The sequence below is a fragment of the Ovis aries genome, chromosome 7 (assembly GCF_016772045.2).
Source record: "Ovis aries strain OAR_USU_Benz2616 breed Rambouillet chromosome 7, ARS-UI_Ramb_v3.0, whole genome shotgun sequence".
Classification (NCBI taxonomy): domain Eukaryota; kingdom Metazoa; phylum Chordata; class Mammalia; order Artiodactyla; family Bovidae; genus Ovis; species Ovis aries.
In genome coordinates, this window is record NC_056060.1 from 23,941,188 (window position 1) to 23,956,544 (window position 15,357).

General features: G+C 41.2%; 2 protein-coding genes across 2 annotated transcripts; both read left to right on the forward strand.

Moving 5' to 3' along the window:
* The first annotated feature begins 2,273 nt into the window (after nt 1-2,273).
* LOC101107024 (olfactory receptor 10G2-like) lies at nt 2,274-6,749 on the forward strand. The gene has a single exon (XM_004010358.6). The coding sequence runs from the start codon at nt 2,274-2,276 to the stop codon at nt 3,228-3,230; it is 957 nt and encodes a 318-aa protein (XP_004010407.3). The 3' UTR covers nt 3,231-6,749.
* On the forward strand, nt 6,732-13,273 carry LOC101107284 (olfactory receptor 10G3). Its single transcript, XM_060418566.1, has one exon. It carries the CDS (start codon nt 12,186-12,188, stop codon nt 13,125-13,127), a length of 942 nt encoding a protein of 313 aa, XP_060274549.1. The 5' UTR covers nt 6,732-12,185; the 3' UTR covers nt 13,128-13,273.
* Nucleotides 13,274-15,357: the final 2,084 nt, after the last annotated feature.

The window sequence follows — 15,357 nt, forward strand, 5'->3', positions numbered from 1 at the left end:
CTGTGGAATCAAGAATGTTGAAGCTACTCTGGGTCCATGGCAAAGTCAGGCTTTCCTTGGCTTTCATGAGTATGTATTAATTCCTCACTTACAGCTGAATCCACCCTCTTGTATACCAGCAGACTTGTCCAACAGTCAATGGATAACAAATGTGTTGGAACCCATGTAACAAAGATTAGTTCAACCATTGAAAATTAAGTGCATTTTCAAAGCATTTTTTGAGTAGAAAGTGGGTAAATGTGTGGTCCAACAACACTTCAAAAAAAAAGGATCACAGAAATTAGAGATTATGTCTTTCATCCAACAGATAGTGTTGTTCTCCATAGTTCACTTTCTAGATAATGTAGAAATGATTTCTCCTTGCTGTCACAGCAAAAAAAAAAATAATGAGGATCAGGGGACTGCAGTTCTCTTGAGGGAAATGTTTTGGGTAGAATTCCCAAGAGGAAAATAATTTCCTACAAATCTCTTGACAGTGTTTTGTTAAAAAAAAAAAAAAGTTAGTCAAAGGAGATCCAGTTAATAATTTAACCAACATAAAATCCAAGACATTTAAGTAGAGAAGTCACAATCTATAAAGAGCCTCCAAGGTCAGGAGGTCTCAGAGATAATCAAAAGAGTCAGTGTGTCAGTTCTATTCCAAAGCAGAGATCCAGTGAGCCATCACCACAAGCCCAGAAGATGCTCTGGAGGAGGCTGTCCTCACCTGCAGGGGCATTCTACCCAATAAAGGCCAGCCTCCAGCAAGATTTTGCTGCTATGTTCATGTGAGTTCAAACTGGAAAGCATTTCTAAAGTCAGGTCAGTTCACAATAGGAGCAAAGACATAGTTTAGAAACCACAAAAGTTTCCAGAACTTTGTTGAAAATCATATTTAGGTTGTCTCTTTTCCTTATCTTTTTTCCTTACTTCATCCTCTGCTCACAGATTTCATATGATAAGTGTATCAAGTCTGAACCAAATGAGCCGCTCTCCAGATTTGGGAACTTTCTTCTTAGAATTGGAAAAAAAAATTAGCATTTATCTTTAATTTTCTCTATTTACGGGAGAAAGGAAAGCAGTATAAGTGATGCAACAGACTCAGTATTACAGAGCAAACACAGAAAGAGTTCCCTAACCCTGCTTCTCCCAGGGATGAGTACACTGGGTGAACGTAATTGAAGTTTGGAAGGCCTTCCATTTCAAGTACCTTTCCTTTAAAAAAAAAAGAAAAACTTTTTCTTTTGTATTGTGGTACAGCCAATTAACAATGTCGTGAGAGTTTCAGGTGAACAGTAAAGGGATTCAGCCATACATATACATGTATCCATTCTTCCCCAAACTCCCCTCCCATTTAGACTGCTATATGATACTGAGCAGAGTTCCATACACTATACCAGTAGGTCCATGTTGGTTATCCATTTTAAATATAGCAGTGTGTACATGTCCATCCCAAACTCCCAACTATCCCTTCCTCCATCATTCCCACCAGCAGCCGTAAGTTCATTCTCTAAGTCTGTTTCTGTTTTCTAAGTTCATTTCTATCATTTCTTTTTCGAGTCCACGTATAAGAGATGTCATACGATATTTCTCCTTAAAGCACCATTTCTTAAGCAAGATTTTTTTAACGTGCAGGACAAAGACACTGACAGGATAATCAGAGTGATAAAATATGGATTCTGCCTCCCGACTGAATCCAAACGCTGTTCACTGTCCTTGCTCTACCTTTCTGCTCATGCTGCCTCACAGCCTGAAGGTGCTATGTTCTGAGTCTTGTCCGAAAGATTAGCAAGGTTAAAAGGCCCAGTGATGAGTCCTTCCACATCCTTCAGTCCTAGTGATTTATATCATCTCTTGACAGGAAGAGTCCCAATCCAAAATGTCCCATACAAAACCTCAGTTCATTGTAGACATGCCAGAAAGAGGCCAACCCTTTGAGATAATCTGATTTCTTTCAAAGTGAAAGAGACATTGCTAGCAAAGGGCTCAAAGTGAGTGAGCCTCTGGGCGAAGGGGAGCCAAGACAGCGGTTTATCCTACGGCATCCTACCTGACCTAGTAAGACGGTCTCATTTCTCCCTGACTTTGCTTTTGCATTGCCACCTTCTTACATTCCATTCCCAGCAGCCTCTCTCTTGAATGCCATGCCAAAAATACTTCTTATATAAAATGTAGATGTGCTCTGTTTACCTCCTAGACTCTGGTCATCAGACTAAAGCATTCTCCCATCGCATTTCTGTGTTGTATTTCCCTTGCCTGACTTCATCATTCATCTTAGCAGACTACAGAAGAACATGGGAAAGACCAGCAACACATCCCTGGACTCTGTGGTCACAGATTTCATTCTCCTGGGCTTATTTCACCCCCCGAGGCTGAGGATTCTTCTCTTCTTGGTCTTCTTCATCATTTACATCCTGACTCAGCTGGGCAACCTCCTCATTTTGCTCACTGTGTGGGCTGACCCAAAGCTCCACACTCGCCCCATGTACATCCTCCTGGGCGTGCTCTCATTCCTGGACATGTGGCTCTCCTCCGTCATCGTTCCTCGAATTATTCTAAACTTTACTCCCGCCAGCAAAAGAATCCCGTTTGGGGGCTGTGTGGCTCAACTGTATTTCTTTCATTTCCTGGGCAGCACTCAGTGCTTCCTCTACACCTTGATGGCCTATGACAGGTACCTGGCAATATGCCAGCCCCTGCACTACCCCATGCTCATGAATGGGAGGTTATGCACCATCCTTGTGGCTGGAGCTTGGGTGGCTGGCTCCATTCATGGGTCCATCCAGGCCACCCTGACATTCCGCCTGCCCTACTGTGGGCCCAACCAGGTGGATCATTTTTTCTGTGACATCCCTGCAGTATTGAGACTGGCCTGTGCAGACACAACTGTCAACGAGCATGTGACTTTTGTGGACATCGGGGTAGTGGCTGCCAGTTGCTTCATGTTAATCCTGCTCTCCTATGCCAACATAGTCCACGCCATCCTGCAGATACACACTGCTGATGGGCGGCGCCGAGCCTTCTCCACCTGCGGCTCCCACCTAACCGTGGTCACAGTCTACTATGTCCCCTGTACTTTCATCTACCTTCGGGCTGGCTCCAAGAGTCCCCTGGATGGGGCAGTGGCTGTGTTTTACACTGTTGTCACTCCATTACTGAACCCCCTCATCTACACACTGAGGAACCAGGAAGTGAAGTCTGCTCTGAAGAGAGTAGCCTCAGGTAGAGGGGCTGGGAGTGAAAATAAGTAACTAGAGGCTCAGGACTACCTACATCATCACTGCTGCAGCTCTTTTCAGCAACTGCTGCATGTGGCAGATGTTCAAAAACAGTTTGGTTTAAGCTGAATTGAGTGTAATTCTATTAGGAAGAAGCTTCTAGTGCTATGGTGCGTACCTGCTCAGTTGTATCCAACTCTTTGTGACTCAATGTACCATAGCCTATCAGGCTCCTCTGTCCATGGGATTCTCCAGGCAAGAATACTGGAGTGGGCAGCCATTCCCTTCTCCAATAAATCTTCCCAATCCAGAGACTGAATGCGGGTCTCCTGCACTGCAGGCAGATTCTTTGAGCCAGCAGGGAAGCCTGAAACAATATTCAAATCGGAGTCTTTGGAGAAGAGAAAGGGTATTTCACTGGTGTTTGTGCCACAGCCCTCTTTTCCCTAATGTCTATTAACTGGCACTCTAGTAGAGATAGCTACCAGGATCCAGTCTCTCCTTCTTCCCTAGCCAGATAACTGTAGATTAGACTGTAGACCATTCCAGGTATGGTCATATTTCAGAGTTCTCTCAAACTGAGTAAGAGAAGAATTTATGTGTATGTGTAATCCTTCCAGGTCTGGCCCTCACACCTGGCACAGGAACTTTTCCATGATTTTTCCTACTCTGAGCTGGGACTGGCATACAACAGGGACCCAGCTTCATCAGCAGTACCTTGTAACCAAGTGGAAATGAATCACCTGCCAACTTGGAGTGTTTCCTTAAGAATTTTAAGTGAAAGAAAATAGACCTCTAACTTCTTTAATCCACTGTTTTTTTACTCAGTTACTTTGTTAGCAGTTTCATCTCATCCTAATTAATACTTTATTCAATCAATAATTTTTAACTGAAAATTGAAACAGCACCAGGAAAGTCTTTTGAATTTCATTTAAATTATCCAAAGCACCCAGAAAACTTTTTGTCCAATTACTATAATGCCCAATAGCCATAGATCTGGAGTCCACCTGTCCCATCATTCAGTGGGCCAGTCAGTTAATCAAGCAATGTCCTTCTGACCAGGTCAGGGTAATATAAATAATCTTGATCTATCCTTTATGATGTGTCCTGCTCTTATCTGGAGGAACAAGAAATACAGGGCAGTATATGAGCAGGTGTCAATAACTCCTTCCAGAAAATGAAGGACCAGGTAAATATGTTCTTTCATTTGCTGACAGTTTTTTCACCCATTTAGATGTATGAGGTCATGCTAAGCCTATTGTATAAACATTACCATCTTAATAATTTTTAAGTGTACGGTTCAGTGGTATGAAATACATTCACATCATTGTGCAACCATCATGACCACCCATGTCCATAACTCCTTTCACTCTATAAAACTGAAACTCAACACCCATCAAACAATAACTCCTATTCTCCCCTTCCACAAGCCCCTGGCAATCATCTTTACGCATTCTGTCTCTATGATTTTGACTTTCCTAAATACCTCATACAGTGTTCGTCTTTTTGTGATTGGCTAATTTCATTTAGTATAATGCCTTCCAGGTTCATCCATGCTGTGGCATGTTGTGGAATTTTCTTCATTTTTAAGGCAAAATAATATTCTGTTGTATGTATAGGCCGTATTTGTATTTCCATTGATGGACTCTGAGATTGTTTGCACACTTTAGCTATTGTGTATAATGCTACTCTGAATATGGATCCTCAGATATCTCTTTGAGACCCTGCTTTCAGTTCTTTGGGGTATATGCCAGGAGTGAAACTGATGGATCATATGGTTATTGTATTTTTAAGTTCTTGAGGACCCACCATGCTTTTTTCCACAAGGGTTGTACTATTTTTCATTTCCACCTAACAGTACACAGGAGTTCCTATTTCTCCACATCCATACCAGCACCTGTTGTTTTCTGTTTTTCTGATAGCCACCATCCTCATGAATGTGAAGTGGTATCTCATTGTAGTTTGGGTTTGCATTTCTCTAATTATTAGTGATGCTTAGCATATTTTCATGTGCTTTTCGCCCATTCATATATCCTTTTTAGAGAATATTCTGTGTATCTCTGTTAGATTTAGTTGGTTTAGTGTGCTGAGTCCTCCATTTCCTTATCTTCTTTCTGGCTGTTCCATGTAAATGGATTAAACTGTCAAGTCAAAGTCAGAAATTGACAGAATAAACACATTATCAAACTATATGCTATGGGCAAGAGACTCACTTGAGAGACAAAGACACAAAGAAGCTGAAGGTGAAAGGGTGGCAAAAGATGCCAGAGACAAGAAGACATCACATAGTAGTAAAAGTTTCAGTACAGCGAGAACATATAACAATTATAAACATTTACATGCCTGATGACAGGTCATCAAAATATACAAAGCCAACCTAACAAAGCGGAAGGGAGAGATACACTGCTCTACAATGATAGGTGGAGTCTCCAAGACCCCACTCACAATAATGGATAGAACAGCCAGTTAATAAAATAAAGAAGTCATGGGGATGAAAAGCACAGAATAGGGAATATAACCAGTAAATATTGTAATAACTTTAAAAGATGACAGATAGAAAATAGACTTAATATGGTGATTGTCTCTTAATTTATATAAACATTGAATAACTTTGAAGTGAATGTAACATTATATGTCAATTATACATAAACTTTCTAAAAAATCACTGCCCAGAGAGTATGACAAAGTATTAGAGATAATAGCTGGATTGGATGACTTCTCGTGTTCCTCTAACCCTGAGATTCTGTGCTTCTTCTATGTGGTTCTATCTGAGCACCTTAGTATTTATGAAGTACAAGTTCATAAAATGTGAGTGTACCACTATGAAAACATTTTCGACCTATAGCAATTACGTTAGTTTTTTCTTCCTTTTTTTCAAATTTGTTTTGGGAAGAGAAAAGAAATCACAGATGTGGAGTTATCAACAAGCCCTGTTAAGCTGCATTGCCTTTGTTCCACCTGATGTTACAAAGCTGGGAAAAGCTTTTAAAAACAAAAACAGGTGAAAGCTAGAAACTAAGGGAGTTTCCCAGAAAAAAAACCATAAATACTGGTTTTGTCTTATCATAGGGGTGCTATTACAATATTCCCTAAGCCAAAGGTCTCACACACAGTAATTAACCCTGGGGAAAATGAAGTAACAGAACACAAGAGACCAACTTCAGCAATTACCTTCAGCAGGAGCAACAACTCTTCCCCACGTTTATATGGAGACTGGAAGAGGATGTCTACATATTACCAGACAAATAATAAATCAAGTTCAATAGTTTGGTCTTTCATTTTGATCCAGCCAGAACTGACTAATTGGGTCTTCCACCATAAGCTCTTCACAATAACTCCTGCTGAACCTTGGATCCAAAGCCATTGAAATCTCTCTCGGAACAGATTTATATCTCTTCTTCCGGGTTGAAAAAGGATTTTCTGTAGATGCTGACACCTCCAGGTAAAGGTGATTCTCTCTCCGCCAAATAGCACCTGCCCTAGTCCTATCCAGTTTCCCAGAGTTAAACATCACCTACAAGACTTGATCACTGAAGTGCTAAAAAAAAAAAAGAGGAGCTATTTCCAAATATAAATGATTGCTAAGTAAGTTTCAGATATAGATAAATGCTTGATCCAAACACTGTGTAAGGGGTTTCTCCATCTATGTCCCTTTACTTCTCATTGTCTTTCCTTGCTTCATTAGTCAGTATTTCTCTTTTTCATCTGTCTTTTCTCTTTTAGAAATGTTCTTTACTGCCTGGTAAGTCTAACTGTGGGCTTCCCAGGTGGCTCAGTGGTAAAGAATCCACCTGCCAATGCAGAAGACACAGATTTGATCCCTGGGTCAGGAAGATCCCCTGGAGAAGGGAATTGCAACCTATTCCAGTATTCTTGCCTGGAAAATCCCATGGACAGAGGAGCCTGGTAGGCTACAACCCATGGTGTCCAAAGAGTCAAACATGACTTAGTGACTAAACATGCACGCGCGTGCACACACACACACACACACACACACACACACACACAAGTCTAACTATACAGTTACCATATAAGCCTTTTCATATCAGGATGAGTCTCCCCAAGCCTTCTGTTACCTATGTCTTTCTCCAAAGCTACCCTTCTTCAGAAGCTCATTCACTGCCTACACTCAATGCCAACCAGAGAAGGTAAGAGCTTCTTGGAGTTCTCTGGTGGTTCCATCTTTGCTCCTTGCTGTTTAGTCCTTGTCAAGTTCCTTCTCCCACCCATAAGATAGATACTTTACCTAAAATTTGAAGATTGAAACACGGATGTTGGATAAAACTATAATCTGATTTCAGTGATAGTGACTATTTTAAACATACATTTTAAATTCATTGCTCATACAGGTGTTATATTTTAGTTGCATTTCTCAGACAGTAACTCAAATTTTCTCATCTCATTGTATATATGTATATATTCATTCCAATGTTATTCCTCTTTATATTATTTTCAGTTTTATATGTCTTATTGTAAAATTCAGAAAATGACAATAGATTATATGTTTCCCAAGTATTTGGAATGCTTTTTACAGACTAAAATGTTGCCTTGAGTTGATTTTCAAAAAATGATGGATTTTTGAATGGTCGTTTCTTTGTGGCCATTTGAGACATGGTCACTAGACTTAAATATGTAATTTGGGACCAGAATTAAGCAAAATTTATTTATTGAAATGGTGTCAAGCTTGTGCTTTTGCCTAATTTAAAAAGAAATCTACCCTGTGGGCAAATCAGCCACTAACAATTTTTTAAATGATCAATATTATAGATTTATAGTCAATTTGTGGTCACTACTGATTCCTATACTTTTTTCAAACATGTTTGTACTAGATGACCCTCTGTGTTTTAACCAGGCCACAATTCAAAAATACATTGCACCAATATCTTCACAGTCTAGGTTTCTATTAAATGAAAATATTGCCAAGCCCCGCAGGGAATGGTCTACTTTTTAAAGAATTGCTCAGTGTAATAGAATGCCAGACAATGAAAGAAGATGGACAAGAAGATGGATTCACAGATTCAGGTTAACAAAATTTGACTTGTTTAATTTTAGGACTTGCACTTAATTCTACTACATCTAGTTTTAGAAACAGAGTAGCAACACCCGGTTAGAATCTTTGACAGAATGAACCTTCAAACTCTTAAAACTGTTATTTAGATCACAGACAAATCTCTGGCTTCAGGACACTGAGGATTAACGTTACAAATTAATTTTTTAAACTCTTAATGATTTAGCAATCTTAAATAACATGATTTACTAAAATATTTTGGCTTATTCGTGGGAAGAAATGTAAAGTAAAATGTAGAATGAGTCCTAGACTAGACTCCAATTTGCTTGGAGTACTTAGCACTATCCAACTATGGGGATCCTGTGTCGTTTAGCTCCTCAAAGGATCATGAGGACACCACAGAGATATAAAACACCATCATTATTCTGAGTTCATATCACCCTGATCCTCTGAGGTTTCATCAGTGCCATGTTTTTTCTGTTGGCGCTGTATTCATCTCTCTGTCTCTTTCTCTATCTCTGGCTCTCTCCTTTCCCTCCCTCTCCCCTTTCCCTCTCTTTCTCAATCTCTCTTTCTCCTACCCTTCCCCACCCCTTTCTCTCTCCCATCCTTCATCTCTCTCTTTCTCTCCAATTCTATTATTGAAAGACTGTAAGGCATCTTGGACCCCCATCTGGGATATTAATGAATCAGAATAGGTAGAGGGGTATTCACTCAATGGACACCAAGTTCACGCTTGGAGACCTATGGTAACTGGCAGTGGCACAGGGAAGAAGGTCATGACATACCAGAGGCAAAAGGAAGCTTTCCTGTTCATCTTTGTGCCTAAATGCAAAAGAAAAAGTGGTAGAGAATCAAAGAGCAAAGCTTAGTTGCAACTGGAATGAAATCACATTTATTACAAACAGGGCTACATCCGTTCCCCTCATCCCTCCCATTAAAATGGCCCTAAAATCTAAGGGTAAGATTAGGAAATATGATTCTTTCTAGTTCAGTAAAACAAGAATCGTCACAGTGTGTGTGGACTGGAATTCCCTATCTGCAGGAAATCCCCAAAGAAATAACAGTTCCTAGAGAATAATTCAGAGAACAGATAATGTTCCCTAATGCAAACAGGAAAATGATATAGAAAACAAATGAGGAAAAAATGACTGGGAACTCTAAGTTAGGAAAATGTGTTGAAAAGAAGGGAGCCATTGGAAATAATAAAGGCAATCTAAAAGAGATACAGACTCAGGAAGAGAATAATTAGAGTAAAACTTTCTTGATGTATCCTCACTACTGCCCAGAAGAAAAAACTGTTGTGTCTGAAGAAAAGATTAAAGCATTCCCTTAGGTAAAGGGACTATGTAATTTACCAGGTGTAATTCAGTGAGACCTATTGCAGGATAAGTATGCTCCATCAAATTCTTCTTGCTCTGATTCAAAACTTAGAAATATACTGTACATTTGATTCCTAACTTGGTTTCCAGAGGCCTTGGTATTAGTAAGCAGTCACTCTGATTGGTAGGAAAACCATTTCAGTCATGGGAGTGAGATCTCCTATTATAAACTAACAAACTGATTCTTTGATTTCCCTTCCGAGCTTATTCAGACCAAGACTACCGTTGGGCACAGTCGTGAATTTTTCAAGGATGTCACTAGTAACTTAAACTTTCTGCACCTTCTGAAGTTGGGAATTGGGAAGAGGGGCCATAACTGTAACCTTGGCATCTGGAAGAGTTCTGTGGTTGACTTTTTGAAGTTCAATCATCACTGCTTTCCTGCAACTAAAATATTTTAAAAGCCACAACTGCTCTTCCAGTCACTTGGGGAAAATGGGGTAGAAGGATTTCCTGCTTCTTTTCTTAAGTTCTATAAGAAAGGTTAAATAATGAGGGTTAACCTTTGATAGAGCATAGATACAACAGGTTTAAGGTCAAGCATTCATTGTAAAGATTTTTGAGTATAACTACCTATTATTTGTCATTGTCAGAATTGGATCTTGAGTTTCACTCCCCATCTTAGTAGCTTCAATAGGGAAATGAAAACATAGAGGAGCAATCAAACATGCTCAAAACCAAGAGGTAAACTGATGACCCAGATGCATTATAATACTGTATTCACTTTCAGGATTTTCTTTCAGCAGCAGGACTATCTGTCCATGGTGTCTTATTCAAGCGTTGCCACTTCTCAGCTCTTTGTATTCACATGAATTGGAGCACAGGTGTGAAGGTCAGGGGACTGTTAATCAGAGAGCTCCTGACATTACCTGTTAATCAAACTCCCTTTCTATTGCTGCAGATTAAAATCAACCAACTCATTTCCATTTCTTTCTTTCTTTCTTTCTTTCTTTTTTTTTTGTTACTCCATGAGGCACGCAGGATCTTAATTCCTCAACCAAGGATTGAACCTGTGCCCCTGCATTCGGAGTGCAATCTTAACCACTGGACTGCCAGAAAAGTCCCTCACTTCAATTTCTTTGACATCTAACCTCAACCCATGAGTTTAGATTACAAGAGAATCATACAACTATGGAGAGGTTTTCTTTTAATTTTTTTAAATTTTTAATTAGAAGGCATCACCGACTCAATGGACATGGGTTTGGGTGGACTCTGGGAGTTGATGCTGGACAGGGAGGCCTGGAGTGCTGCGGCTCACGGGGTGGCAAAGAGTCAGATACGACTGAGCGACTGAAATGAACTGAACTGAACTGAGAGGATAATTGCTTTACAATATTGTGTTGGTTTCTGCCATATAACAGCAGGAGTCGTCTTAAATATACATATGTCCCCTCCCTCTTGAAACTCCCTCCCACCCCCTACGCTGCCCCACCCCTCTAGGCTGAGCTCCCTGTGTTATCCAACAACTTCCCACTGGCTGTCTATTTCACATATGGTAATGTATAAGTTTCAGTGCTACTCTCTCAGTTCGGCCCACCCTTTCCTTCCCCTGCTGTGTCCACAAGTCTGTCCTCAAACTCTGTGTCTCTATCCCTGCCCTGCAAACCAAAACTTACTAATCCAACCCTTTTCTTCAGGTGGGGAAATGTCAATCAAGGGGTTGGACTGAAAACTTGAAATAACTCTTCCACAATGAGGATCATTTTTTCTGTTCTAGCCGTTGCGCTCTCATCCTGCTCCTCTCATTTTGCTTGTCATCCTCACTTTTTCTTTAATCTGATGTCTCACTACAGCCATGCCTCTTTGTTTCTTGCTCTCTTCCCTTCCTTTACAGCATGCCAAAGCAAAAGTATAATATACAAGGAGACTGAAATACATAGGACCAAGAACCAACCACACCGTTTCTCATATGCTTACAGCCTCACAAGCATTCTTTTCCTTTAATCGAAAACAACTTAGAGAGTAGACTTGTGTAATATCCAGCACTGTCACACTCAACTAGCCATTTAATCAATCTATTCTATTGTCTCTCCTACAAAAGGAAAAAGGAATCTTCTCATTTCCTGCCTACCTCCTCCCCAGTCTATGTAAGTTTCTGTCCTGGAAGAGATAAGAATGAACCCATGGCTTCTGGAAGTTTCTGAACTGGCAGACCATCCAACAAAACAAATATCCTTTCCCACATGCGTTGTTTTCAGTTAACCCTTAATCTTTGACCAAAGAGTTCCAGATGCAAGCACCTACAAGCAAACTCTTTCTGTAAAGCTCCAGAGAGTAAATACTTTAGGCTTTGCAGTCCAAACACATCTACTCAACTCTGTCATCATAGCACCAAAGCAGCTACAGACAATAACGTAAGTAAGTGAGCATGGCTGAGCTCCAAAGAAACTTTACTTACAAAACACGCCAACCAGTGCCGTAGAACTTCTCCCTGTTTGTCATCTCTCCACATGAGAGAAACTTCTGTGCCACTGTGCTGTATTTTTATCATTTCTTTCTCTTATTCCTCCTCACTTCCCTCTTACCTCCATGATAACTCCTGTTTTGTGCATTCTAACTCCTATTTTGTCCATTCTCTAGGTAAGATCTCTGCAGAGGATGGAAAGAATCAATAGCACATTGTTGACTGAGTTCATTCTGACAGGAATTCCCTACCCACCTCAGCTAAGGACGTTTCTCTTTGGGTTCTTCCTGCTGATCTACATCCTGACTCATCTGGGAAACCTGCTCATTCTAATCACTGTCTGTGTAGACCGGCAGCTCCATGCTCGTCCCATGTACATCTTTCTTGGTGTTCTCTCCATCATTGACATGGGCATCTCCTCTATCATTGTCCCTCGCCTCATGATGAACTTCACTTTAGGCCTCAAACCTATCCCATTTGGTGGCTGCATCGCCCAACTCTATTTCTATCACTTTCTGGGCTCCACCCAGTGCTTCCTCTACACCTTGATGGCCTACGATCGGTATCTGGCAATATGCCGGCCCCTGCGCTACCCCATGCTCATGAATGCTAAGCTGAGTACCTTGCTTGTGGCTGGAGCTTGGGTGGCAGGATCCATGCATGGGGCTCTCCAGGCCATCCTAACCTTCCGTCTGCCCTACTGTGGGCCCAACCAGGTAGATTACTTCTTCTGTGACATCCCTGCAGTTCTGAGACTGGCCTGTGCTGATACATCAGTCAATGAGCTTGTGACCTTTGTGGACATTGGGGTGGTAGTTGCCAGTTGCTTCTCGCTGATCCTCCTCTCCTACATACAGATCGTTCAGGCCATCCTGAGAATCCGTACAGCTGATGGGCGGCGCCGCGCCTTTTCAACCTGTGGAGCCCATGTAACCATAGTAACTGTGTACTATGTACCCTGTGCCTTCATCTACCTGAGGCCTGAAACCGGCAGCCCCCTGGATGGGGCAGCTGCCCTCTTCCCCACAGCCATCACTCCTTTCCTCAACCCCCTCATCTACACTCTGCGGAACCAAGAGGTGAAGCTGGCCCTGAAGAGACTAATAGGCGGCCCAGGGACTAAGAGTGAGGTTTGAAAGGATCAGTCCCCCACTGGATGACCCTTCACATTTACAATTGAGTCTAATGTTTAGATTTCAGTGAGGTTTTTTTTTTTCCTTTTTCTCTTGCATGTAGCCACATAACACCAGTACAACAGGATTAAATACAGTTAAAAGTAAAATACTTTGTGGCAGTTCCTTAGTGTCTTTCAGATAAACAATCTTCAGCTGCTCCATCAGTGGGGAGTGAGGCTAAGGCCATTAGAAGGTAGCTTGGCACATTCACACATCCAGAGGATTGGCATACGGAAAGCATCCAATGGGCCTTTTGACCCATAAGCACATTGCTTACCCCCTCATAAGAGGAATCATAGTTCTTTTAATAGGAGAATGTTCTTCAGTTCTGTTCCACCTATATATATATATATATATATATATATCTTAGGAGCTAGTGCTAGGGAAAAAACTGTAGGGATTTCTTGGTGGTCCAGTGGTTAAACAAGGGGTGTGGTTCGATCCCTGGTCAGGGAACTAAGATTCCACATATGGCCACCAAAAAATAAAAAGAAGCTGTAGATTCCTTGACGTGTGCATCTTTACAGGCCTGACTTTGAGGACATACTGACGCCCCAATGGAATGTGAAGAGGAGCTAAAGTATTTAGCTCGCCTTGCCTGCTGAAGAAATAAACCTCCTCTTAAACTGGTACTTTCACAATCCAAAGCAAATTAAAAATCCAAAAACAAGAATACAATTAAGTCTTTCTAAATGACTCAAATATTCAGCTCAGTTCAGTCACTCAATCATGTCCAACTCTTTGAGACCCCATAAACCACAGCACACCAGGCCTCCCTGTCCATCACCAACTCCCGGAGTTCACCCAAAGTCAGGTGCATCGAGTCGGTGATGCCATCCAGCCATCTCATCCTCGGTCGTCCCCTTCTCCTCCTGCGCCCAATCCCTCCCAGCATCATGGTCTTTTCCAGTGAGTCAGCTCTTCACATGAGGTGGCCAAAGTATTGGAGTTTCAGCATCAGCATCAGTCCTTCCAATGAACACCAGGACTGGTCTCCTTTAGGATGGACTGGTTGGATCTCCTTGCAGTCCAGGGGACTCTCAAGAGTCTTCTCCAACACCACAGTTCAAAATCATTAATTCTTCAGCACTCAGCTTTCTTCACAGTCCAACTCTCACATCCATACATGACCACTGGAAAACCATAGCCTTGACTAGATGGACCTTTGTTGGCAAAGTAATATCTCTGCTTTTTAATATGCTATCTAGTCTGGTCATAAGATTCCTTCCAAGGAGTAAGCGTCTTTTAATTTCATGGCTGCAGTCACCATCTGCAGTGATTTTGGATCCCAAAAAAGTAAAGTCCTACACTGCTTCCACTGTTTCCCCATCTATTCCCCATGAAGTGATGGGACCAGATGCCATGATCTTCGTTTTCTGAATGTAGAGCTTTAAGCCAACTTTTTCACTCTCCTCTTTCACTTTCATCAAGAGGCTTTTTAGTTCCTCTTCACTTTCTGCCATAAGGGTGGTGTCATCTGCATATCTGAGGTTATTGATACTTCTCCTGGCAGTCTTGATCCCAGCTTGTGCTTCTTCCAGTCCAGCATTTCTTATGATGTACTCTGCTTATAAGTTAAATAAGCAGGGTGACAATATACAGCCTTGACGTACTCCTTTTCCTATTTGGAACCAGTCTGTTGTTCCATGTCCAGTTCAAACTGTTGCTTCCTGACCTGCATATAGTTTTCTCAAGAGACAGGTCAGGTGGTCTGGTATTCACATCTCTTTCAGAATTTTCCACAGTTTGTTGTGATCCACACAGTCAAAGGCTTATTACCCAACATCAAAAAATAAAGCTCAATATGAAATTTCCTTTTAAAAGAAAATAGTACAATTAATTAGGACAGCATGATAATGTATCCAAATCCATATTCCATATCAAAATTAGATTCATGAGGTTGACAAGATTTCCTGGAGTTGACATCTGGTCCCATCACTTCATGGGAAACAGATGGGGAAACAGTGGAAACAGTGTCAGACTTTATTTTGGGGGGCTCCAAAATCACTGCAGATGGTGACTGCAGCCATGAAATTAAAAGACGCTTACTCCTTGGAAGAAAAGTTATGACCAACCTAGATAGCATATTCAAAAGCAGAGAAATTACTTTGCTGACTAAGGTCTGTCTAGTCAAGGCTATGGTTTTTCCAGTGGTCATGTATGGATGTGAGAGTTGGACTGTGAAGAAGGC

Bases quoted from the DNA above. Each gene is read 5' to 3' on its own strand.
- LOC101107284 (XM_060418566.1), top strand. From the start codon at position 12,186: ATGGAAAGAATCAATAGCACATTGTTGACTGAGTTCATTCTGACAGGA.
- LOC101107024 (XM_004010358.6), top strand. From the start codon at position 2,274: ATGGGAAAGACCAGCAACACATCCCTGGACTCTGTGGTCACAGATTTC.